The 25,722-nt window shown below is 37.6% G+C and overlaps 1 protein-coding gene across 1 annotated transcript; it reads right to left on the bottom strand.

Annotated features, from left to right (window-relative positions):
* Positions 1-1,221: 1,221 nt before the first annotated feature.
* Positions 1,222-25,317, bottom strand: MOB1A (MOB kinase activator 1A). The gene is made up of 6 exons (XM_061431881.1): positions 25,046-25,317; positions 21,966-22,132; positions 11,851-11,944; positions 10,013-10,146; positions 5,894-6,057; positions 1,222-4,914 (listed from the first exon to the last, which is right to left on the bottom strand). Exons 1-6 carry the CDS (start codon positions 25,057-25,059, stop codon positions 4,837-4,839), a joined length of 651 nt encoding a protein of 216 aa, XP_061287865.1. The 5' UTR covers positions 25,060-25,317; the 3' UTR covers positions 1,222-4,836.
* Between the last annotated feature and the right edge of the window lie 405 nt (positions 25,318-25,722).

The following is a 25,722-nucleotide window of genomic DNA, read 5'->3' as shown; positions in this document are numbered from 1 at the left end:
TTGTATATTCTTCTGTGTATTCTTGCTACTTCTTCTTAATCTCTTCTGCTTCTGTTGTGCTGTGCTTAGTCGTTCAGTCCTGTCCAACTCTTTGTGACCCATAGACTGTAGTGCACCAGGGTCCTCTGTCCTTGGGGATTCTCCAGGCAATACTAGAGTGGGTTGCCATGCCCTCCTCCAGGTGATCTTCCCAATTCGGGGGTCGAACCCAAGTCTCCTGCACTGCAGGTGAATTCTTTACTGCCCGAGCCACCAGGGAGGCCTCTCTACTTCTGTTAGGTCTTTTCCATTTCTGTCTTTTCCTGTGCCCATCCTTGCAAGAAATGTTCCCTTGATATCTCCAATTTTCTTGACTAGATCTCTAGTCTTTCCCAGTCTATTGTTTTCTTTCCATTTTTCATTGAGGAAGGCCTTCTTATCTCTCCTTGCTATCCTCTGAAACACTGTATTCATTTGGCTGTATCTTTCCCTTTCTCCCTGGCTTTTTCCTTTTGTTCTTTCCACAGCTATTTGTGAAGCCTCCTCAGACAACCACCTTGCCTTCTTGTATCTTTTTTGGTGGGATGGTTTTGGTCACTGCCTCCTGTCAGGCACTCTGTCTACCAGATCTACTCTCTTGAATCTACTTGTCACTTCCACTGCATAATCATAAGGGATTTGATTCAGGTCATATCTGAATGGCCAAGTAGTTTTCTCTACTTTCTTCAATTTAAGTCTGAATTTTGCAATAGGTCAAAACAATTGTAGCAATGCTATATTAAACAGACCTAAAATTAGGCATCTGTAATTTGAACCTCTAAAAATAACTAGTATTTCTCCTATGATAATGAAAAATGGCTGTTTAGGGTGTGGGGGGTATCTTACAGATATGCTGAGTACTCCTTTCAAGGTCAGAAAATTAATGAGTCTAGTCTTTCCTCTTCCCTTTTCTCAATCTCATAATCAGCAATGTATAAAAGAGGTCAAGAGCTTGTCCAGTGTGGTAAGGAGAAAACTTATTTGTTGTCTGGGATGGGTTTTAGCCACTGCATCCCAAGGCACAGTTTGTTTCCCGGGGGTGGGGCCCTGGTATTATAATACATTTAGTTCACTTAGGAACTTCCCTTTCTTCTAAGAGTTCATTCCTAAATGATAAGCCAAGGTAATCTTCCACAAACCCTGCAAAATTCTCAAGTTTCACAGTTAAATAGAAACAAATGTGTTGAGACATACTTTCATCAGTCCTTTCTTTCTTTCAATATATTTTATTCTGATGAAGTTACAAAAGTAGATACAAAACACTTTTTTTAAAAAGTACAGTTAACCGACTTAGAAAAATAGATAAAAGCCCCTAAAGGTTCAAAAATACAAAATAAATTTTCATGTAAAGAACATTTAAAAATATTTTAGATAATCAAGACTAACTTAAGCAAGTTATTTTCAATGTAGACCAAACATAGAATGTTGTCCTATAATAAATCTATAGCACACTGGTAATCCATTCGGATTTACAGAATACTTGTTTGAAACAGAATCTGATGAGAGAAAACCCAAGTGAATTTCAATGCAGTTGCTTCAGTAAAATTACTGCTACCACAGATAATATCATCCCCCAAAGCCCATTACAGTCTGAAATATCAAAATCTAATGCAAAAGCACAGGAAGACTGAAGAGCTACTATTTTCCCTCTTTGCCAGAATTGTACAATAGTTTAAAACCAAGTCCTGAACCAGTTACTGAAGTGGTATTAGGAGGAAATAATGTCCCTGTTGAAGCTGCTTGGTTTGGTGTCCCAGCTAGTATTTTCAGGCCAGAATTCTACAGAAAGCAGAGACAGACTCCTACAGTCAGGCAAAGGCGACAGCAGCAGCATGACTAAAGCTGCTTAGAAACAAATGTCTAGGACTTACACTCTTTAGGAGTGGTTTGTTTATGCGTATGAGGTAATGATGTAATGTTCAGAAGCTTCTCCACTTCTAATGTGACCTCACTGCTCAGAGACAGGGCCAAACAGCATTATCATGAAATCTCAAAAATATTTGAAAAATTAATGTCACCATGAGGACTGCTCCTCTTGCCTCTGCTCTACTAGAAAAACTTTCCTTTTGCTGTTATCAATGTCATGATGAATACAGATGTGCATTTCTCAAGTAGGCAGCTACATGAGCTAAGGATCTACAGGTCTTAAGATGAAAGGAAATACTTTGTTAACTGGCAGCCTACTGAAAACCACTTTTTTCACAGTTTGGCAAAGAATAAAGGAGCCATTTGATTGTCAATACAAAAACTGTAGTACAAGGAAGTTTCACTATTTAAACAAAAATCTGCACATCACTGTCCAAAAGTTTTTTTTTAAAGGCCTGGAAATTAAAGCACCATAGGATTAACTGCATAATTCAGCAAGTACTAGCCAACCATGATTTTAGTCGGGTGTGAAGAGCAGTGATGAGACACTGAGAGAGGACTTCTGATTAGGAGGAGCCAGGGGAGTGAGTGTTACTCAGGGAGATAAATCAAGATCGAGAGGAGTCAAAGAAAGACTGACTCCATCCAACTTTAATCAAAGGCTGGCCTTCCAGCCAAGCCAAGAAGGTGCTCTATTCTCCATGTTCTCTGCCCTTTGCTCCATCTCTCCTGTTCACTCCCTGGCCTTGGATGTAAATAATGTTAACACTAATGTTTGGTTGCACTGTTGGTTAAGCCAGATTAACTGGGAATGCTGCTTTTTGGTATTGCTTTTTTTTTTTTTTTTTTAAAAAGGGACATTTTGAATTACCTGAATTCTTAATTACCAACAAATTTTAAAATTTATGTCCCATTATTAAGCTGGTTCTACTATTGTTAATTTAGTTGCTTAGTTTTAGGGCTCTAAGTCATGAAGAGAGGGAGGATTTCTACCACTGAAAATAAATGAAAGAAAGTAAAAATACTTTTATTTGATGATACTTGAAATATTAGAAATGATAAAAATATAATCTTACTTGAGAAATATTTCATTCCTAGCAGACTTAATTAAAGCCAACAATGTTCAAAGTCAAGAGGCAGTAACATCCTAACATTCTAAAAACCTTCTTGTTTGGAAATGATCAACATAAACATACAGAATGCCTGATGGTTCTTTTGGATAATCTTAAAATGAGGATTATAGAATGTTCATAGAGGACTTTTTTAAATAAGGGATTTCCCCACTATTTCCCAAAACAACGATGTATGGTTTCAGCCTAAATCAGATAAAATGTTTTGTTTCCTTTAAAATTCTATATATATTTAAGAATTTACTGAAATTCAGTTATTACAAAAATGGAGTTTCTAAGTCATTTTTTCTTTACAATCTGTAGAATAATAAAAATAAATAACAAAAAAACTTTCAAATTTAACCTTAACCAAAGGTATCAAGGAACATGGTGAGTACTTTGCAAAAAATCATAGCTCTGAAACAAATGTTGATGAATTTCAAGTGTTGCCAGTCTGGCAAGTCTTTAGTAATATGTGTGCCTCAATATACCTCAAACAGTCTAAATCTGAAAAATCTAATGAAAATTAGATCTTTTCTTCACTAAAGGAGATTCTTTTTACCCCAACAGAAAAATTTCAAGTTTTGATACAAAAACAATTAAAACAGAATAAAATGCCAATCCATCCTTTGACTATTAACAGAATGAAGTTTTTTTTTACTTATCCCATTTTTGTCTCCTTTAAACATATACCCCCCTACCCCCAACACACACATACACACACACACACAGATTAAAGAACATGTAGCACACCAAACTTTTAGCTGGGTTATAAAATGTGCATACCTTTAAGGTTTTTTATTATGGTTTTCCTTATGTTTTAACCTTACTGGGATAAAGTTCATGCATTTCTATACTACCCTTAACTAAGTCTCAAGACACAATAAAAATACATAGAAGTAGTTTCTATTTTAAGGAAAACTCAAAACAAAATAATCAAATACTCTTGAGTACTTTCTTCTATTCTATCCAAATTTCAAGGCCTCTGAAACCAAAAACATGAATGAAAATAATGGTTTTTGAGACCCCAAATTTGTTATAATTTTTTTGGAAGTCTTCCTTTTCTCAGCCAAAACCTACATATTAAAATTAATCTGAATGAAGCTTTTCAAAATAAAAATCTGCAAGACAATTAATTCTTAGATGCCTTAAAAAATTCTTTGATACACACTAAAAATCCAGACAGGCTGTGAATAAAATCCCAAATGAAGATTAAAAAATAAAGTCATTTTAGAAATAACTCTGGTTGCTCCCATACCATGTCTTATGATGATTTAAACTGCAATTATGGATTTTGAAAAAAAAATACACGTATATAACCTATAAAAACATGAGCATACAAACTTCAAACTAAAAGGTTATCCAAAGTGACACAAACGTTTTTAATCTAATTTCAAAATGCCTCTTCTATTTGTAAAATAAAGGCAGAATAAAACCGATCTGACTGCATTATTAGGAAATTTGTTCTGGAAGCTTGTTAACAAATTATTGGTAGAAATTTTTTATATCCATCATGCTGCTACCTGAATCAGACTTTAGTCATCTTCTTCAGTACATGAATACGTAAACTAATAAACTACAAGTTGGTCCTCATATACTACAACCAGAAATGACTGTGGTAGTAACAGCAGTGATCATACAGTGCCTCAAATTCAGCATGTCCTGAACTTTTCTCTCTGAAGGTATTAGGCCAACCTACCTTTGGGACAATTTTATCAGTAGACACAGACAATTGGTGTCTTTTTATCCTGTCTTAAAGTCTGTATCACTAGTCTATAACACAAAGCAATGAGATAGCTCTAGCAGTAGATGAAGCAAGAAGGTAACTGTTCCAGAGAAAAATTTATCTGTCTTTTGATCCAAGCTTCTCAATTAATTCCTGAAGAGGTGCCAACTCACGCCTATCAATCAGATTAAACTCCTAAAAAAAGAAGAAAAACAAAATTTAAAAAAAGATCTAAAATTAAAACTCTATGTCATTCAGAGAAAGGATTCCCAACTCCAGCTTTCTGAAATCCAAAAGAATGATGAAATAATCTATGAATATTTTAAAATAGGATCATTTTTACTCCCTATTTTAAAATACAAGGGACTTAATAGATAGTGGCCTCCATACCTACATCTACATACTATCTATGACAGGCAACAATCTCTAAGAAAGACAAAAAAGAAAGCACAGTACATTCTCCTCTGTGTGGTACAGAGAATTGGATATATTATATCTACTGTAAAAGCTACTGGTTTTCCCATCAAAATATCTATAGAGAGATATATTTATATTTGCATAAAGAATTATATATTTCTAAAGTTAGGCTAAGGAGTCCCTATTCTTTGATCATTTTTTTCAAACAATGTGAATTATTTTGACTTTAAAAAGTTCTAATTCCAACTAAGGGCCCATAAAGAAATACGCCACACCTCTGAAGGGGTGGTTCTTTGTGACATTTCTAGCTGCTAACTTCGTAAGATTCAGCCTGAAGTAGACTTTTGGAAACTTAAGATAGTAGCTAACAAGTTCTTCCAAAAGTTTCTCCTCCAGGCATAGACATCTCATGAAACGACACAACCCCAGATGTTTTTCCCATGGCATCCCTTTATTCAGCAGTGGCAATGGGACGTGAGGGTGCTGACAAGCTTCCCTGGGTGCTTGGTGCTTCATGTCATATTCCAATCAGAGACCGGGGCAGGTCTCTCCAGAGGCAAAAGGCCCCAAATGGGGGTGATGCCTTCTATTCTGTTATGTACATCAAAGAAATAAACAAGAAAAAGGGAATAAAACAGGAGAGCTGCATGCTTACCTCTATATCTATAAATAAGATACTATAAATACTCTTTATTAATTACCAATTCAAATACGTCCATGTCAAAGGACACACCAAATTCAATGCAATTCAACTTACCTGAACGAAGAAAATAAAGTGCTTAAAGGAGGTGTTGAGGTGGGCTTCCTCCTGAAGTTGCATTACAGAATCAAAGTGCTGGTGATAAATATGGGCATAAACCCTGAACAAACGCTTTAGAATGGTCTTTGCCACAGACATAAAGTTTTTAGGAAACGGGACACCTGTAATATATATATGTCTCAATCAGTCTTTTATCAGTAAGAGGAAAATAAATGGCAGAAAAATTTAGACAATGCTATGAACATCTCCAATACACAAATTCACAAATACAAGCTTCTATTCATATATATATTTTTCAAAAAGGCAAGGGAAAAAACCACCCAAACCTAAGTATGTGAGGTATCCTCATACCACACTTTTGCTGACTGCCTTAGAATAGCAGGCACAAGTGACAGGTTATGGAAGATGACGCTGAATCAAAGTTGAATTTTACTTGTTTAATACTGGAGAATTTCTCCCTAAAATTAATGGCAACAAGTTTGTTTGTTTCTTGTTTTTTTGGCCCTGTCATGCAGCCTGTTGGGAATCTTAGCTCCCCAGTCAGGGATCGAACTCGAATCCCCTGCATTGGAAGTGTGTTTTAACCATTGGACTGCCAGGGAACTCCCAGGAAATTCTATTTACAGTTTAGACTATAAATAGAAAATTTTTACTTTTGGCAATTTATAACTCTAAAAAGATTTTTACACACACACACACACTCCACCAGGACTGGAAACTTTCCCAAGCAAAAGAAAAAGGCACACCTTGAGTCATTGTTATCTACTGTCTACAAATAAATATTTTATCTTCTGAGGTACTCTGAAAATCTAGTCTTCCTTCTTAGACTAGGAGTCCCCAACTTTATATTTAATTTTTTTAAGTGCTATTTCCATTTCCCTATAGTGTAAGAAGAGGAATAATACTTTCTATAAAGGGGAAGAATGGCACCTCCTTATTTTTCAGAGAAAATAAATATCTCCTCCTAAAAGAACTGGGAGAGATCATAGTCATCTCTCTCCAAGCAGTGCAGGTGGGGATCTGACTGGCTGCATTCCTGAGAATTTTGTTGACAAGATCAATGTTTCTCAGGAAACAGGCACAGAAGACAATACAATAGGCACTGAGTACAGTTAACACACACACAAGAAGGCAACTGCTTCCCAATAACCTCCAGCAGTTGGCCTAATGACACTACGCTGCTCTTGAACATGGCCCTTTCTCTAATTTTTCAGAAAGCAAAAGTTAAACACTTTCTCCTTCCCTGCACTCTGTATTCTTGACTTCTCAACCAGTCCTTAATAGTTTGAAATCCAGTGTATTTTGCTCTTGTAAGCTGATGTATGTGTTCCTCCAGCCCTCATCCCCAGTCTTTGTAACAGCATGCCTTTTCACACGTTATTCTGAGGGCTATGGACATGTTTTTCTGGACTTGGTCTTATGTTCATGTATTGAAAAGATGGATTTTTAAGTCAAATCCTTTTTCTCTCAGAATTAGCAAATGGGCACCTTGCTATTAAAAAGAATATTAATAAGCTGGATATATTAGCTTAAAAATGAGTAACAATCAAGTTTTGTCTAAAACAATAAATAATGGCATAAGTTAAGATCTGGATAATAGCTAATGAAGGGGGAAATAATTCCAGAACATTAGGATAAAATATTGAAGAACTGGGAAGCTGAAGAAAGGAGAATAATGACAAAAGTATTCTTTACCTCCATTAAGAGGGAGACTCTGATAAATATATACAAGTGATTTATTTTAATCTAAGCACTTTCCAAGCTGATTTTAACATTCAAGCACAGCCAATATACAATAAAGGATCTATGAGAAAGGAAACAAAAGGCTTTATAGAACAGAAAAATTGACCAACAGCAAACAGACCAAATACAACAACATGACATAAATTCTTCTCCTGAAAGCCTCTGATTAGATTTCAAAAAGGAATCTGCCATGTTCCGAATGTGTGTGTATGCACGCACGTGCACACACTTTGTTGCTCAGTCGTGTCCAACTCTTTGTGGCTCCGTGGATTGTAGCCCACCAGACTCCTCTGTCCATGACAGAGTTTCCAGACAAGAATACTGGAGTGGACTGCCATGCCCTAATGCAGAGGATCTTCCCGACCCAGGGATCAAACCCAGGTCTCCCACACTGCAGGCTTTGTGCCTCCTTCAAAATCATATTGAAATTCTAACACCCTAGACAATGGTATTAAGAGGTGGGGCCTTTGGGGTGATAAGGCCATAAGGCCTCTGCCCCTTTGGCTAGAATTAGTGCCCTTATAGGAAGAAACAGAGATGATTTCCCTCTCTGCCATGTGAGGATACAAGAAAAAGACTGTTTTCTTACTATCTGTAAACCAGGAATAGGACCTATGACAGAAACTGACCATGCTGGCCTCTGATCTTGGACTTCTAGACTTCAGAAGTTAAGAAACACATCTTTATTGCTTATAAGACCTCCAGTCTCTGGTATTTTTGTTATAGCAACCCAAACAGACATGACAGAATCTAACAATATGTTGTTCATTAGATACCCTATACTGAAAATGACAAGGACCAATCACATCCATGAATATCAATGCCAAAATCTTAATCAAAATATCCAGAAACAAAAAAAAAAAACCTCTTGCAGCGGAACATTGTAAAAAATAGAGAAAACCTTACGATCAACAACAGAAAATAGAAGAGCATCTGATAAAACCCTACAATCAATTTGATTTTTAAAAATTCACAAACCTCTAACCAAAAGTAAGATTTCTGCTTAATGCTGAAAGACTAGAAGCACTCACATGAAATTAAAGGATGTTTGCCTTCATCCCCTTTACTCAGCACTGTTCTGAAAGTACTAGTTACTGCAATTAGTTAAGAGTACACAAGTAGTATATTTATCAGAAAAGAATAGATGAAATTACTATTACCTTAGTCTGATGTGACTATAAACTGTAAAAACCCAAGAAAACCAATCCAAAAGAAATAGTCAGAAACTGATGGTCAATTATAAAATTCATAGATACATCAACAGCTTTCCTATATACTAAACAATAACCAGTTAGAAACCAGATTATCAATAAAAACATTAAGTGCCTATGAATAAACTTAAGAAACTTGAAGGACTAAAGTAAAATACAGAATTTTTCCAAGAGGGAGTAAGAAATAATTAAAAGACTATTCTTGGATAGAAAGACTCAGTATTGTCAAGAGAACAAGAATCCCTACATTAATTTACAAACTGAATGAAATCTTAATAAAAATCTCACAGGTCTTCTTTTTACCTTGACAAAATGTTTATAAATTCTTTGGAAGAACAAACTTTCCAGAATAGCCGTGAGTATTCTGAAAAAGAAGAGCAAGGAAGAGAGACTAGCCCTACAAGATGTTCAAAGATGCATGGCTATGCTAACTAAAACAGTGGGAATTTCTATAAGAATAAAGACATTAAAAGACTCCAAAACATATGTCAATTTGCTGTACACACACGAAAATTAGGGGATAAAAGACACATGTATTTGATAAATGGTACCGGACAAACTGACTAGCATTTATAATTGGGAAAAAATTCCTGACAGAACAAAGATTTAAAAACAAAACCACAAAAGAACTAAATAAAAGCATCAACAAATATTTTTATTATCTTTAAGTAGGAAAGTCCCTTCTGATCATTGTATTAAAATCCAATCATCATAAAGGCAAAGATTAATAGGTCAAAATAATATACATAGCCAAAAACCCCTCATAAACAAAATAAGTCAATAAGGCAACCTAAAGAAAAATACAACATGCACGACAAAGATCCAATATAGCCTTAACATAAACAAACAGAAAAAGGGTATAAACAGAAAACACACAATGATCAATAAGCCAAAAAATGCTCGATCTTTTCAATATTTTGTAAAATGAACATTATACTAGAAATTCATTTACCCATTTTAGAAAAGAAACACTGAGAGGCAACTAGTACTGACGAAGAAACACAGGCAGACACAAACATGGCTGGAAGGAGCACACGTCTATAACCTTTCTGTAGAGAAATCTGGCAGTCTTTATTGGATTTTGTTACACTAATAGAGCATTAAAAAGAACATAACACATTTATCATTTAAAAAGAATATTAGTTCTACAACATTAACTCACCAATTTTAGAAGGAAAAAGAGTTTCATCATCAAGTTGATCCTGAACCCAAGTCATCAAATAGTCAATGTATTTTGGTGCAGAACATTTGATTGGCTTTTTAATATTAGTACCATCTGCCCAATGATATTCGTATCTGGAGAGAAAAAAGTTTTAGTAATAAAGTTTTCAAATACATGTTGCAACTTATAATCATAGTAGGTTCACAGTATGTCTATGTTGTTAAGTGTGTTCATGCACACACACACACACACACACACACACACAATTTTAGCAAATTAACCAAAGTTCTACTGAAGATTACTTGGGAGTTCCCTGCAGAAAGACAGCTGACCCTTAAACAACATGGGTTTGAACCACAGAGGTCCACTTATACACAGATATTTTCAAACAGTAAATGCTACGACCCACAGTTGGTTGCATCCATAGATGCAGAGGGACCATGCATATGGAGGGCCGACTCAACTTACACAATATTCTGAAATATAACGGAAAAGAAAAAGACAGTATGGCAGCTGGCTGTGCCAGAATTTGTTTTACAACACAGCCCTGAGAAAGGCCAAGGAACTGAGTTCCTGTCAGTTAGACAGAGGGTGCTGGGGAGTGGGTAAGGTGCTGGTGGATCCTCCATATTCTGAGCTTGTTGGCCATTATGTAATTATCAATAGAGCCAAGATTACAAAACCCTGTTTTTTTGAGAGGGTTCTAAAGAATAAATCTTAGGCATGCATTTTTTTCTACCTCACTTTTGCTAAGCTAGAATGATAAATAAAACTTCACTTTATGAATCATTTAAGCCAAAGATAGGAAATTTGAGGGCTAAAACAATACTTCACAAAACAAAAAACATCTCTCCTAAAATAATGTAATAATCACAGAACTCAAATTCACTGGGGACCTTTTTCACCTTTACATAAAAACGATAGCAAATTCAGAAAGGACTATTTTTTCCCAAGAGGTAAATCTCTTAATACCATCTGTCATCACATAAAAGCAATCAATTGCTATAGGAAAAAAGACTGGAAGGATACTAAAACATTAATTCTATAACATCTTAATCTTGTGGGTGATAAAGGGTTCTACCTCTTTGTCAATATTTCTAGAAATTTATTAGTCAGGAAATTTTAATCTAGCATCTTTAAGCCAGGTAACTAAAGCAGCACAACTTGGAAGTAATTAAATAAACACAAGGAAAAAAATCAAATATTAAAGGTCAACTAAAAATTCTAAGAAATTAATTTAAAAAACAAACAAAACCATAAATTTAACAAAATTGAAAAAATAACTTTTGCAAAAGCAAGATAAACCTAAATTTCTTTACTTCCGATCCTACTGAATATTCATACTTGCTGCTGCTGCTAAGTTACTTCAGTCGTGTCCGACTCTGTGCAACCCCATAGATGGCAGCCCACCAGGCTCCCCCGTCCCTGGGATTCTCCAGGCAAGAACACTGGAGTGGGTTGCCATTTCCTTCTCCAATGCATGAAAGTGAAAAGTGAAAGTGAAGTCGCTCAGTTGTGTCCAACTCTTAGCGACCCGACCCCATGGACTGCAGCCCACCAGGCTCCTCCGTCCATGGGATTTTCCAGGCAAAAGTACTGGAGTGGGATGACACTGCCTTCTCCGGAACATTCATACTTACTACAATGCAATTATAAAAAATCAAAACACTGGGAAACACATATCCAAGTATTTAATGACTAAAAGGTTAAAGGTAAGCTTTTGTTTTCACAAGCAAACAGGCAAGAAAAACAACAAGTCTATACTATTTAATTTATATCAATTGGTGATTAGCTTTATTTAGTAATTCAAATACCTATATAATAGCCAGTATAAGTACCTTGGACCTGCAGACATGACTGGACAGCTTGCTTCAGTGCAGAATTCTGTGATAGTTCCATATAACATGTTGATCTGGTTGAAGAAATCCACAGCTGGAAAATTAATAGCAGAATTGTGTTAAAATGTCCATGTAAATACAATAAAACATCAGATCTTTCAACTGCAGGATTCAGTCAAGAATCCTCAGGAGATTCAACAATCCAGGGGCACTATAAATTCTTTTTTTAATTGTCACACCTAAAGTAAACAAAAAAAAATGTTTATTTATGTGGCTGTGCCAGGTCTTAGTTGTAGCATGTGGAATCTTCAGTTGCAGCACGTGGGATCTCCCCAGCACTGGGAGCTCAGAGTCTTAGCCACTGAAATCACCAGGGAACTCCCTTAAGTAAACTTTTAATATACACTTATTTTTAATATACTAAGCTTTTAAACAGCCTGTAAGCAGGAAAATACTAGAGATATTAATAACTTAATGGCAACTGAGCTTCCAGTTCAAGATGGCGGAGTAGAAGAACGTGCACTTAGATTTCCTCCTGCAAGAGCACCAAAACTGCAACTAGTTACGGAACCACCACAGACAGGAGGATGCTGGAACCTACCAAAAGATAGCCCATGTCCACAGACAAAGAAGAAGCTGCAGCGAGATGGTAGGAGAGGCACAATCATGATAAAATCAAATGCCACAGCCACTGGGTGGGTGACCTACAAAAGTTCTCCCACTGTTGTGAAGATTCTGAACCCCACATCAGGCTTCCCAACCTGGGGATCCGACAAAGGGACTGGGAATCCCCAGGGAATCTGACCTTTGAGGCCAGCAGGATTTGATTACAAGACTTCCACAGGACTGGGAGAAACAGAGACTCCAGTCTTGGAGGGCACAAACAAAACCTTGTGTGCACAGACTCAGAGGAAAGGAGCAGTGACCCCACAGGAGACTGAACCAAAACTAACTGCTGGTGTTGGAGGGTCTCTTGAGGAGGCATAGGTCAACAGGGGCTCACTACAGCGTCCGTGGCACTGGAAGGTCCCCTTGGCGTAAACCCTCTAGGAAATCACCACTAAACCCTACCATAAAGCCTATAAAACCCAGGGCTGGGTCGCCTCAAGCCAAAAAGCTTCCAAGGAGGGAGGACAACCCTTCCGATCAGCAGATAATTGAACTAAAGCTTTACTGAGCAAGGCCCTGCCTACCAGAGCAAGACCCACTTTTTCCCACCACCAGTCCCTTCCATCAGGAAGCTTACACAAGCCTCTTAGCCTCTTCCATCAGAGGGCAGAGAGAAGACGCAAGAAGAATCACAGTCCCCCAGCAACTAAAACAAAAACCGTATTACAGGAAGTTAATTAGCATGAAAAAGCAGAAATTTCTGTCCTAGATGAAGGGACAAGATAAAACCCCAGAAAAACAACTAAATGAAGACAGGATACCTTCCAGAAAAAGAATTCATAGTGATAGTGAAGATGATTCAGGATCTCAGAAAAAGAATGGAGACAAAGATTGAGAAGATGCAAGAAATGTTTATCAAAGACCTAGAAGAACTAAAGAACAAACAGAGATGAATAATACATCAGAAGGAATCAATAGCAGAATAACTGAGGCAGAAGAATGGACAAATGATCTGGAGGACAGAATGCTGGAAATTACTGCTGCAGAACAGAATATAGAAAAAAGAATGAAAAGAAATTAAGATAGCCTAAGAGACCTCTGGGACATCATTAAATGCACCAATAATCAGATTATAGGGGTCCCAGAAGAAGAGAGAGAAAGAAACTGAGAAAATATTTGAAGAGACAATAGCTGAAAACTTCCCTAATGTGGGAAAGGAAGTAGTCAACCAAGTTCAGGAAAACAGAGAGTCTTGGGCAGGATAAACCGAAAGAGGAACACACCAAGACACACAGTAATCAAACTGACAAAAACTAAAGACAGAGATAAGACATTAAAAGCAAGAAGGGAAAAACGACAAATAACATACAAAGGAACTACCATCAGACTATAAAGTTGATTTCTCAACAGACACTCTATGTGCAAGAGGGGAATAGCAAGATATATTTAAAGTGATGAAAAACCTACAACCAAGAACCTACAACCAAGAATACTCTACCCAGCAAGACTCTCCTTCAGATTTCATGGAGAAATCAAAAGCTTTCCAGATAAGCAAAAGTTAAGAGAATTCAGCACCACTAAACCAGCTTTACAACAAATGCTAAAGGAACATTTCTAGGCAGGAAACAAGAGAAGGAAAAGACCAACCTACAGAAAATAAACCCAAAACAATTAAGAAAATGGTAACAGGATACACAATCAATAATTATCTTAAATGTAAATGGATTAAATACACCAACAAAAAGACAGACTGACTGGGTGGATGAAAACATGTGCAGGTATGCACTTCCATTTACCACATCACTCTGCTTGACCCCTCAAATTGTATGTAATTATGTTCTTAGGTTAATCATGTCCCCATTATGGCTTACAATTGTAATTATCTTTTTTGTCTGGCTGTGAAAATTGATAAATATCTCCCACTACTATGATTATGTAACTATCTCTCATTTAATACCACTGTATCATGATTGGTCAAAAGAAAAATAACAGAATTCTGTATTACCAAAATTACCATTTAATAGGAAAACCTGTAATCACTTCTTAAAATCTGGACACATTATCAGAATTAATTTGGAATTTTTTGAAAAATACAAATACATAGGAATAGATTTTTTTTGTGCCAGAGTTCCAGATATGTTTCTAACGAGCAACCATGTTTAAAAACAACTGGACCATATGAGGAAATTTTACTTTTATCGCGTTTGTTTCACTTTTTATATTTCTTATTCAGTGCTCCCGTTTCCTTTTTTTTTTTAATTTTTCTTTCTCAAGCCTTTATCAAACCTAGTAGAAAACTCTGTATTCATATATATAATGTGCATAACATATAAATTTTAGAAAACTTCTGAATTTTTGCCTAACTAAAAAATTTAGTCTGTTTGCCTTGGTTTAGTTTGATTCTACTTGTTTGACTCAGCATGAATAGAATGCTAGATTTCTAATTTAAAAAAAAAAAAGATATGCAACAAGCAACAAAGGTTTACTGTATATATAGCACAGGGATTATTGACTGTTACAAGATACAGTCAATATCTTGTTATAATCTATAATGGAAAACAATTTCAAAATTAATATGTGTATATATATAACTGAATCACAAAACGAATTCTACTCTTTGAAATTTAGTAACGTTTATCTTTTGGCCAGTTTTTCTAAACGCCCTATGAACATCAAGTAACAATGTATGAGATACAAAATTTTAAATACATTTGTTTAGAATATAAGATTGTTATTGTTCAGTGGCTAAGTCATGTCCAACTCTGTGACTCCATGAACTACAGCACACCAGGGTTCTCTGTCCATCACTAACTCCCTGATTTTGCTCAAACTCATGTCCATTGAGTCAATGACACCATCCAACCATTTCATCCTCTGCTGCCCCCTTCTCCTCCTGCTCTCCATTTTTCCCAGCATCAGGGTCTTTTCCAATGAGTCCGCTCTTTGCATCAGGTGGCCCAAGTATTGGACCTTCAGCTTCAGCATTCATCCTTGCAACAAATATTCAGGGTAGACTTCTTTTAGGATTCACTGACTTGATCTCCTTGACGTAAGGGACTCAAGAGTCTTCTCAAGCATCACAGTTCAAAAGCATCAATTCTTTGGCGATCAGTCTTCTTTATGGTCCAACTCTCACATCCATACATGACTACTGGAAAAACCATAGCTTTGACTGTATGGACCTTTGTCAGCAAAGTGTTGTCTCTGCTTTTTAAAACACTGTCTAGTACTGACATAGCTATTCTTCCAAGGAGCAAACATCTTTTAATTTCATGGCTGCAGTCACTATCTGCAGTAATTTTGGAGTCGAAGAAAATGAAATCTGACACTGTTCCCACATTTTCCCCATCTATTTGCCATGAAGTGATAGGATCGGATGCCATGATCTTAAAGTTTTTTGAATGTTAAGTTAAAAGCCAGCTTTTTCACTCTCCTCTTTCACCTTCATCAAGAGTCTCTTCAGTTCCTCTTCACTTTCTAACATTAATGTGGTTATCATCTGCATATCTGAGGTCGTTTCTCCCAGCTATTGCTGCTATTTCTCCCAGCAATCTTGATTCCAGTCCAATGTTCCATGTCTAACTCTTACCGTTGCTTCTTTTTTAAAAAAATAATTTTATTTAATTATTATTTTTGGCTGTTCTGAGTTTTTGTTGTTGTGTGAGGGCTTTCTCTAGTTGCAGAGAGTGGCGGCTACCCTGTTGTGGTGCCCAGGCTTCTCACTACAGTGACTTCTCTTGTTGCTGAGCACAAGCTCTAGGGTGGGTGGGCTTCAGCAGCTGTGGCACATGGACTCAGCTGTGGCACATGGACTCAGCAGTTGCCGCTCACAGACTCTAGAGCACAGGCTCAGTAGTTGTAGTGCACGGGTCCATGGCATGTGGGATCTTCCCAAACCGGGGATCAAAACAGTGTCCGCTGAATTGCAGGCAGATTCTTAACCACTGGACCACCAAGGAAGTCCCTTACTGTTGCTTCTTGTTCTGCATACACGTTTTGCAGGAGGCAAGTAAGGTAGTCTGGTATTCCCATCTCTTTAAAAATATTCCAGTTTGTTGTCGTCGACCCATACAGTCAAAGGCTTTAGCGTAGTCAATGAAGCAGAAGTAGATGTTTGTTTGGAATTCCCTTGCTTTTTCTATGATCCAGGGTATGTTGACAATTTATCTCTCGTTCCTCTGCCTTTTCTAAACCCACCTTGTACCTCTGGAAGTTCTCAGTTCATGTACTGCTGAAGCCTAGCTTGAAGGATTTTGCTGGCATGTGAAATGCATGCAATTGTACAGTAATCTGAACATGCTTTGGCACTGCTTTTCTTTGGGATTGGAATGAAAACTGACTTTTTCCAGTCCTGTGGCACGGCTGAGTTTTCCAAATTTGCTGGCATATTGAGCGTAGCACTTTAACAGCATCATCTTCTAGGATCTGAAATAGCTCAGCTGAAATTCCAACACCTCTACTAGCTTTGTTCATAATAATGCTTCCTAAGACCCACTTGACTTCACACTCCAGGATGAACGGGTCTAGTGAGTGACCATATCATCGTGGTTAACTGGGTTATTAAGAGCTTTTTTATACAGTTCTTTTGTGTATTCTTGCCACCTTTTCTGCTTCTGTTAGGTCCTTGAAATTTTTGTCCTTTATTGTGCCTATCTTTGTATGAAATGTTCAAATTAATATAAATAAAATCTACTATATTTAAATTATTAATGACATTATTCAAGATGCTCCTATTCTTAATTTTTTCTGGACTTGATAAAATAGTCTCAGAGAAATGTTAATATGTCTCAATGGCACCCCACTCCAGTACTCTTGCCTGGAAAATCCCATGGACGTAGGAGCCTGGAAGGCTGCAGTCCATGGGGTCGCTGAGGGTTGGACACAACTGAGTGACTTCCCTTTCACTTTTCACCTTCATGCATTGGAGAAGGAAATGGCAACCCATTCCAGTGTTCTTGCCTGGAGAATCCCAGGGACGGGGAGCCTGGTGGGCTGCCGTCTATGGGGTCGCACAGAGTCGGACACGACTGAAATGACTTAGTAGTAGTAGTACGATTATATATTTTTTTTATTTTCCCTTATATATCTTCTGATTTTTGTTTTATGTATCTTTGTTGTTTGGTGTCTAATGGTTAATGATGTCTATCTTCTTTGTGAATTGTACCTTTTATCATTAAAAATGCTCATCTTTGTTTCATTTAAAAATAAATGGAAAAAAAAAAACCCAAAAATTCTAACTTAAAGGTAATTATTGTATTAGAATATACAATTTGATGATATCCAAGCAAATGAAAATCCATACCTTATCAGTCTCGACTAGACCATTTGTGTTAGGAAAGAGAGGAAAAGTATTGTGAATATACTGTGAGGGAGGTGTTTCAGCTATATCAGGCATTTAAAAAATCTAATTTATCATAAAAAATTGAGACCCAGTGCATATTGAGGACATAAAAAATACAAGAGATAAAGTCCCTTGTCCTAGAGTCTCTAGCTAACAAAAAGGACAAAATCAAGAGTGGGATAATACAACATAAGGGAGCGTCCAAAGGCCAACAAAAAGTGCTAGAAGAATCAGAGGAAAGGTAACATCTTGGGAAGCTGACAGTCAAGGATACCTCCTTAAAGAGCTTCAGCTAGAACCGGAAGAAGATAGAAGAGGAAGGGGGTAAGAAACTCAGGCGTAACTGACTGAAACATACTGCTTTGCGCAGAGAGAACCACAAAGCCTTGGAAAGATTTGTTAAAATGTCTCAGTTCCCTGTCTAAAAGACTACCTAAATGCAACTAGGGCTTTTCCAAGTTTCTTAAAAAACAAATGAATAACAAAGCTCCACCGTGTTAAAAGGAATTTTATGCAAAACCCCCTCACTTATAAATTTTCCTCTTAAATTAGTCATGTTTTCTAAGAAAGTAATACACTGAATACTCTTTCAAAACAAAGAATGCGCCTAGATGGTGTGCTGGTTCTATTGGCCTGCTCAAAATATGGTCCAGAGATTCCCTGTTTCATAGGGGAAACTGAGGTCAGAAACATCTTAATTGCTCTGAATTCTCACTCTCTTAGGAGGCATGTTGGAGCTGTCCAGAGGCTCCATGGTGTGACACCACACAGACTGAATGCAGAAGCAAGTACGAGAATCCAGCCATCAGACATTAAATAAGATTTGCAACCAATGCCATACTTCTCACCAACATTATTTTGGAAAATAGCTATTTTTATAAAAATACGTTTATGTTAACATGTAATGGGTTTACTATTGCTATTTTCAGATGAATTAAAAAATATTTTTAATTGCTCAGTTTTAATTTCTAACACAGGATCATTAAACACAACTCACATAATTAAAAACTCTTTGGGTTCTCAATAATTTTTAAGAGAATAAAAGGACCCTGGAACCAAAAGGTTGAGACTAGCTGATTAGAGCAGTTAAGTCTCAAAGAAAAATCTAAGGCTGAAGAAGGCCAACAGATTCCTTCAGAATGAAAGATGATACACAAATAGCCAACAGACACATGAAAAGATGTTCACCACTGGGGCTTCCCTGCTGGTACAGTGGTTATGAATCTGCCTTGCAATGCAGGGGACACTGGTTCTATCCCTGATCTGGGAAGACCCCACATGCCTTAACTATAAGCCTATGTGCCACAACTACTGAAGCTTGTGTGCCACAGAGCCAGTGCTGGGCAATAAGAGAAGCCACTGCAGTAAGCAGCCAGTGCAACTACAAAGCAGCCCCCATGCTCCACACACAGTGCAGAAAGCCCACACACAGTAATACAGACCCAGCACAGCCAAAAACAAAGAAATAAAGATGAGAAACAACAACAAACAAGATGTTCAACATCACTGATTATTAAAGAAACACAAATCAAAACTACAATGAGGTACCACCTCACACCAGTCAGAATGGCCATCATTAAAAAGTGGACAAATAACAAATGCTGGAAAGGATGTGGAGAAAAGAGAACACTCCTACAATGTTGGTGGGGATATAAGTTGGTACAGCCACTGTGAAAAACATTATGGATGTTCCTCAGAAAACTAAAAATAGAATTACCATATTATCTAGCAATTCCACTCCTAGGCATATATCCAGACAAAGCTATAGCTCAAAAAGATACATGCATTCCTATGTTCATAGTACGCTTCACAATAGCCAAGACGTGGAAACAACCTAAAAGTCCAAAGACAGATGAATGCATAAAGAAGATGTGGCACATGTACACAATGGGATATTACTCAGCCATAAAAAAGAACAGAATATGGCACTTCCCTGCTGGTCCAGTGGTTAAGACTAGGTGCTCCCAATGCAGGGGGCATGGGTTCAATCCCTGGTTGGGGAACGAAAATGCTGCATGCTGGCTCCCCCCCGGCAAAAAAAAGAACGAAATAATCCCATTTGCTGCAAAATGGATGGACCTAGAGATTATCATACTAAGTGAAGTAACTAAGCTTCTTATATACAGAACAGATAAACAACAGGTCCTACTAACAGTAGGGAGAATTAATATCCTATGATAAACAATACTGAAAAATATAAAAAACACAGACATAACTGAATACATGTATATATAACAATCACTGTGCTGTACAGCGGTAATTAACACAACACTGTAAATCAACTATCCGTCAAGTAAAAAATCTAAAAAAGAATAAGATAATTTGAATAAGATTACAAAAAAGGGGTCTTTTCTGAATAGATAATACTTAACGTGGTTCACATAACAAAAGAGAGATAAAAATATAGAGAGAAAAAAGTCTAGGGACTTCCCTGGTGGTCCAGGGGTTAAGAATTCACCTTTCAATGCAGGGGATGCAGGTTCAATCCCTGGTCAGGGAAATAAGATCGCTCATGCCACTGGGCAACTCCTGAGCCCGTGAGTTCAGAGCCCATGCTCCAAAACTAGAGAGAAGCTCGCATGAGCGGCAAGGAGACATCCTGCACGCCACAACTAAGATCCAACGCACCCAAATGAATAAATACTTTTTAAAAAAGATCAAATGCCAACCATTCCAACTTCCCCCTCCTAATTTTTTCTGTCTCTTGTCCCATAAGTTTCCTTATCCCATCTAACACAAAAGAAAACACATTATATACTTTTGCACCTTGTTTTTTTTCCCTTAGTAATATGAATAACATTTTTTTAATGAGTTGAGGAAAATAAAATTTTTCTTAATGTGGCTACTGGAAATTTTTAAATTACATTTATAACTTACAATATATTCCTATTAGACCACACTACCAAGGCAATGATTATCAACGCAGAAGCATCTACACCGTTGGAAGTATGTACCACCACCTGAGATGCAGTCTTAAACAAAATCAAACCTGAATTTGACCAAAGCTCCAAATCTGTACTAACATGGTAGCCACTAGACACACAGGACAATTTACATTAAAATGAAGTGCAATTTACATTAAAATGAAGTGCAATTTAAAATTCACTTTCAGTCCCAGTAGCCACATTTTAAGTGCTAAATGGCCATAGTGAAGATACATTTTCATTATCACAGAAATATGTCTGGGATTTCCTTCAAAATAATCAGGGTAGTGTACAGAAACAGCACAACTGGCCATGAATTGATAATTGCTGAAGCTGGATAACAGATACCTGGGAATTCATTCTACTAGTTTCTCTATGTCTGTATGTCTGAAAATTTCCATTAAAAAGTTCTAAAGATTCCTGGAACAACAGAAATTCCTAATAGACTTAAACCCTATCATCCAGAACTGATCTCATCTCAAAAATGATGGGCTCCAAAATGATGCTCCAGTCTCAGCATACCCTCCCATGTCATGCCCTTACTTTCCTGAACTCAGAGTGACTTTCAGCTCATGGATCACTCTGCTTTCTCCCAGGCTCTCAATTTCCTTCTGACTACTCCAAAGTCACAATAATGAAGTGACTGACCAAAGCAAGTATGCTTGACTTTTCTGTATACATAGGCAAACGAAAGATGCTGGCAGTTGGGGCACAACTGTGAAGATGGATCCCTACAAAGTTATGTCCATCACAGGTATGATCTTTGTGTTTTATCAATTTCTCATTTGCCCTTACTCAGCAATTCAGACCATTCTCAGAGATTACCCCAAAGCACTCTTCGTTTCTCCCTCAGGTCTCTCTACTCAACCACACAACTACACCCTGAAGAGAAAACACTTTGGATGTATTTGCACTTACGTGTTTCTTCACAGATAATGTTTTATTATGATACTTACACTCAAAAGGGCTTCCTTGGTGGCTCAGATGGTAAAGAATCTGCCTGCAATGCGGGAGACCTGGGTTCAAGCCCTGGGTTGGAAAGATCCCCTGGAGAAGGGAATGGTTACCCATGCCAGTATTCTGGCCTGGAGAATTCCATGGACTCTACAGTCCATGGAGTCGCAAAGAGTCGGACATGACTGAGTGACTTTCATTCACATGCATAAAAGAAAATTCATTAACACAAAGATTTTAGCAAAATCTTATCAACTAGTAATGTTGAAAGTTATTAAAAAACTTACTGTTAACAGCAATCCATTCATTGAGGTCCTCTCCCTCTGGCAACATAACAGCTTGTCTCAAATTCCCACTTCCTAGAGTTGCTTCTGCATGTTTTAAGAGTTCATACTGATGAGATCCTTCAGGGATATTCTTCTTTGGTTTGAATGTTTTAGAAGAGCGGCTACTACTGTTAGGTTAAAAGTAAGAGTATATAAATTTTTAGGACCGGACATAGAATGAAAATTTTAGGCATATAAATTGTTTTGAAATTAAAAAACATTTCCTGAAAAGTGTGACAATGTGGGGGTAGGGGACACACAATAAAGATTTAAAATTTTAAAAAAGTTTCCCCTACACAGAAACAGGAATAGCAGCACAATTTCACAAAGAGGGCAATTTTACTAAGCTGCACAAAGCAGTCTGGTATAATAGAAAGGGCAACCTAACCAAAAGAAGAAAAAACCTGGATTCTAGTTCTTGATCTGCCACTAACTCTGTGATGACTCGAGAAACCTAACCTCCTTTTGGCCTGTTTTCATCTACAGAAAGCAGTGCTGTGAGAGTGGTAGTTCTAAGGCTCTTAGAGCTTAAAAATCCAGTTTTCTGTATCAAAATATTTGTGGTGCCATCAAAGCAAACTACAGAAGAATCACTAACATTTGGAATCTATGGCAGGGAAAATAAACAACTGGTTTTGGAGAGGGAAAGTAAGCTTTTATTCCTATCTCACACCATTCATAAGGTCTTCCTAATATGACACAAAGCTTGTAAAAAAATGGACAGATTTCTAACTATAACAATTAAAACTTCCATAATTCAGAAAAAAAAAGTACTTGTAATACATATTACAAAGTGTGAACTACATAATAAAGGGCTTTTATAATTGGTTAAGAAAAAGGCTTTAGAAAAATGGGCTAAAGAGATGATTATATAATTCAGAAAGAAAAACAGTGACAAATGAACAGATGTGAAATGCTCCTCAATGTGTCCCTTCTGTTTCTAGGTATCTGTCCTTGATATGAATAAGGACGTGTTTTCCAAGATTGTTTTTAATAGTGAAAAACCTGGAAACAATCCTAAAGCTTACTAGCAGTGAAATGAGTATGACACATCTATATCATGGAATACCATATGGCAATTAAGAAGAACAAGACAGAGCTACATGAATTCACATAGACAGATTTCAATACATGGCCACACATATTACAATATGAAATGTACGGCAGAAGTCTATTTTGTAAATGCACAGAAAATGTCACCCATCAAATTGATACTGGTGATTACTTCCAGGAAGGGAAGGAAATAAGACTGAGGACTTTCACTTTACCTGAGTAATCTGAATTTTAAATAAGACTGATTGTTAAGTAAAAAGGAGTTATGAAAACAATAAAAATCTAACATGGAAAGCTTGTGTTTAACATAATAAAGAGCCAAATTTAATAGGGAAGTATTACATTAGAGGGAATGGCCCTTTACAATAAAAACAAGCTGTGAATGACAGGAAGCTAAATACGGAAAACTAGCAAGAAAAGATGTCTCAAGGTTCTGTACGATCTTCATGTAAATGAAGACGTCTGTGCTTCAAATGGCACCATCAAGACAGTGAAAAGAATCTACAAAATAGGAGAAAATTTTGTAAAACGCAGATGTGATTAAGGGACTTATATCCAGGATAAATTTCACAACTTAAAATCAAAGACAAGCCAATTTAAAAAATGGTCAAAGTGTGTGAATAGATATTACTTCAAAGAATATACACAAATTGTCAATAAGCACACAAAAAGGTGCTCAACATCATTAATCATTAAGGAAAAACAAATTAAAATCACAATGAGATACCACTTCACATCCACTTAGGATGTGCTATAATCAAAAATTCAATTAACAAGCGCTAGAGAGGCTGTGGGGAAATTTCCAAGAGAATTAACACATACATCCAAAACAAAAATCTATACACAAGTTTATAGCATAATTATTCATAATAGCCAAAAAGCGTAAAGTCAATTGTCTATCAACAAAACAAAGTTTAAACGAAATAAACAGAGCCATATTTAGGTCCAAAAAACAAATAAGAACTGTGCATCCACAAACAAACCACTAACTAAACATCAACATAAGAAAAAGACTGGTTATGGGGGGGATTGTTCTGGTAATAAGGAAACTTTCAATTAAAATATAAATCAAATAGATTTTGATACAGTAATCTCACTTTGAAGGCTATTCGCTTAAAAAATCATCCAAAGGAGGGGAAAAGCGACTGTTAGTCAAAGCTTTGTAATCCTATTTTACAATAGCAAAATACTAGAAAAGAATCCAAATTTCTCACAATAAGAAACGGAGTGAACTCTGGTTATGATACACTTAGATGTCAAGTATGTGGGTGATGCCCATAACTAAAAATGGATTCGCTCATACAATACATATTTAAGCAGTGCACTAGGTAGAGAGGGCCACTCGAGGAAAAAAATGTGTTACAGCAATGCTTCCCAAACGTTAATGTGCTTAAGAATCATCAGAGAATTTACAAAGTTTTCCCACTTGAAGGCTCATTTGGGTCCAACAGCCATCTCTAAAACAGGATTCTACTGAGTTAAAAAGATGTTAGTTCATTACACAAATTCACAAAATGGGCTGAATCAGAACTGTTTGTAAAGGCCGCAGCTTAACTTTACAGACACTCCCACATTTTCCAGGGGCGGCATTTTTCCGCGGGGGTAATTTAATCCTGACGATAATAAAGCTGGCGTACGGTGGAATAAAAAAGCTTAGTCAGCATGCATCGTTACTAAAAGACTGGGGACTTGAGAGAAATTGGGAGCCCCGGATCGTCTCTCTGCCCTCAGGCGCACTCGGGCGTAAAAGTTTCGAGGCGCTACCGGCCTCGGGGCCTTTCTATACCCCAACCTTCTCGCTCCGCTTCCTTTGCCTCGACCTTCATCTCCGTCGGCTTCTGCCCACATCCTAGACTCCCCCAAGACTCCGAGCGCTAGCAGAGCAAGCACCTGGCACCCCTACCCCGGCCCGGGGGACTGCCCTCGCCTCAGGCGCCCCATCGCCCCTTCTGGCCCTCACCCAGCCCCGGAGCCCCGGCCACACTCACAAGAGGAAGCTCATCTTCTGTCCTCGGAGGGGAGGGGCCGCTGGCCCCCGCCGCGGTCAGGACTCGGAGTCCGCGCGGAACCGGGAAGGAGCGGAAGGTCCGAAGCCGGCGGGCAGCCGAAGCCGGCGCCGCCACAGCTCCAAGCCCGGGTGGAACCGAAGCAGAGCCGGTGTAAGCGGGTGTGAGCAACTGAACCCGCCTAGTACTCCTCCCCCACCTTCCAGACCCAAAATGCGGAACCAGCAAAATCTCGCGATCTAAGGCTTCGTTCGGCACCGCCCCCCATCCCTAGAGCGTATCTACAAACCCCTTTTTGCACCGCCCGCTCCTTCACCTCAGCCAATCAGGGGCCTCTAAGGTCGGGTTTCCGCTCCGGAAGTCTTGGTGGGTTCACGGTCCTTGGCCTGGAAGAATGGCTGACCTTGCGCTTGGTTCTGATTGTCGCTGCTGTGTGCCTCCTGCCTCCCTAGGTGGCAAGGGTCCTTTGTGAGCGCAGAAACCTTAGTTTTTTGTTTTTTTGTTTTTTTCCATTGTGGTGTGAAGTTTGTGGAATCTTAGTTCTTTGGGGATGGAACCTGGGCCCATGGCATAGAAAGCCTTGAGTCTTAATTTCCTAAAACAAATGTTTTAAATTTTAATTTGATTTTTAAGTTGAGATTTAAAATTTACTCTTTATT

The sequence above is a fragment of the Bos javanicus genome, chromosome 11 (genome assembly GCF_032452875.1).
Source record: "Bos javanicus breed banteng chromosome 11, ARS-OSU_banteng_1.0, whole genome shotgun sequence".
Classification (NCBI taxonomy): Eukaryota; Metazoa; Chordata; class Mammalia; order Artiodactyla; family Bovidae; genus Bos; species Bos javanicus.
Note: the sequence above shows the minus strand (reverse complement) of the source record. Positions and strands in the feature narration are given on the sequence as shown.

Coding starts and splice junctions, on each gene's coding strand:
- MOB1A (XM_061431881.1), bottom strand. Junction 11,945..21,965: donor TGAATGGATTGCTGTTAACA/GTAAGTTTTTTA, acceptor TTAATTTTCCAG/CTGTGGATTTCTTCAACCAG. Junction 10,147..11,850: donor GTCATGTCTGCAGGTCCAAG/GTACTTATACTG, acceptor TTTTCTCTCCAG/ATACGAATATCATTGGGCAG.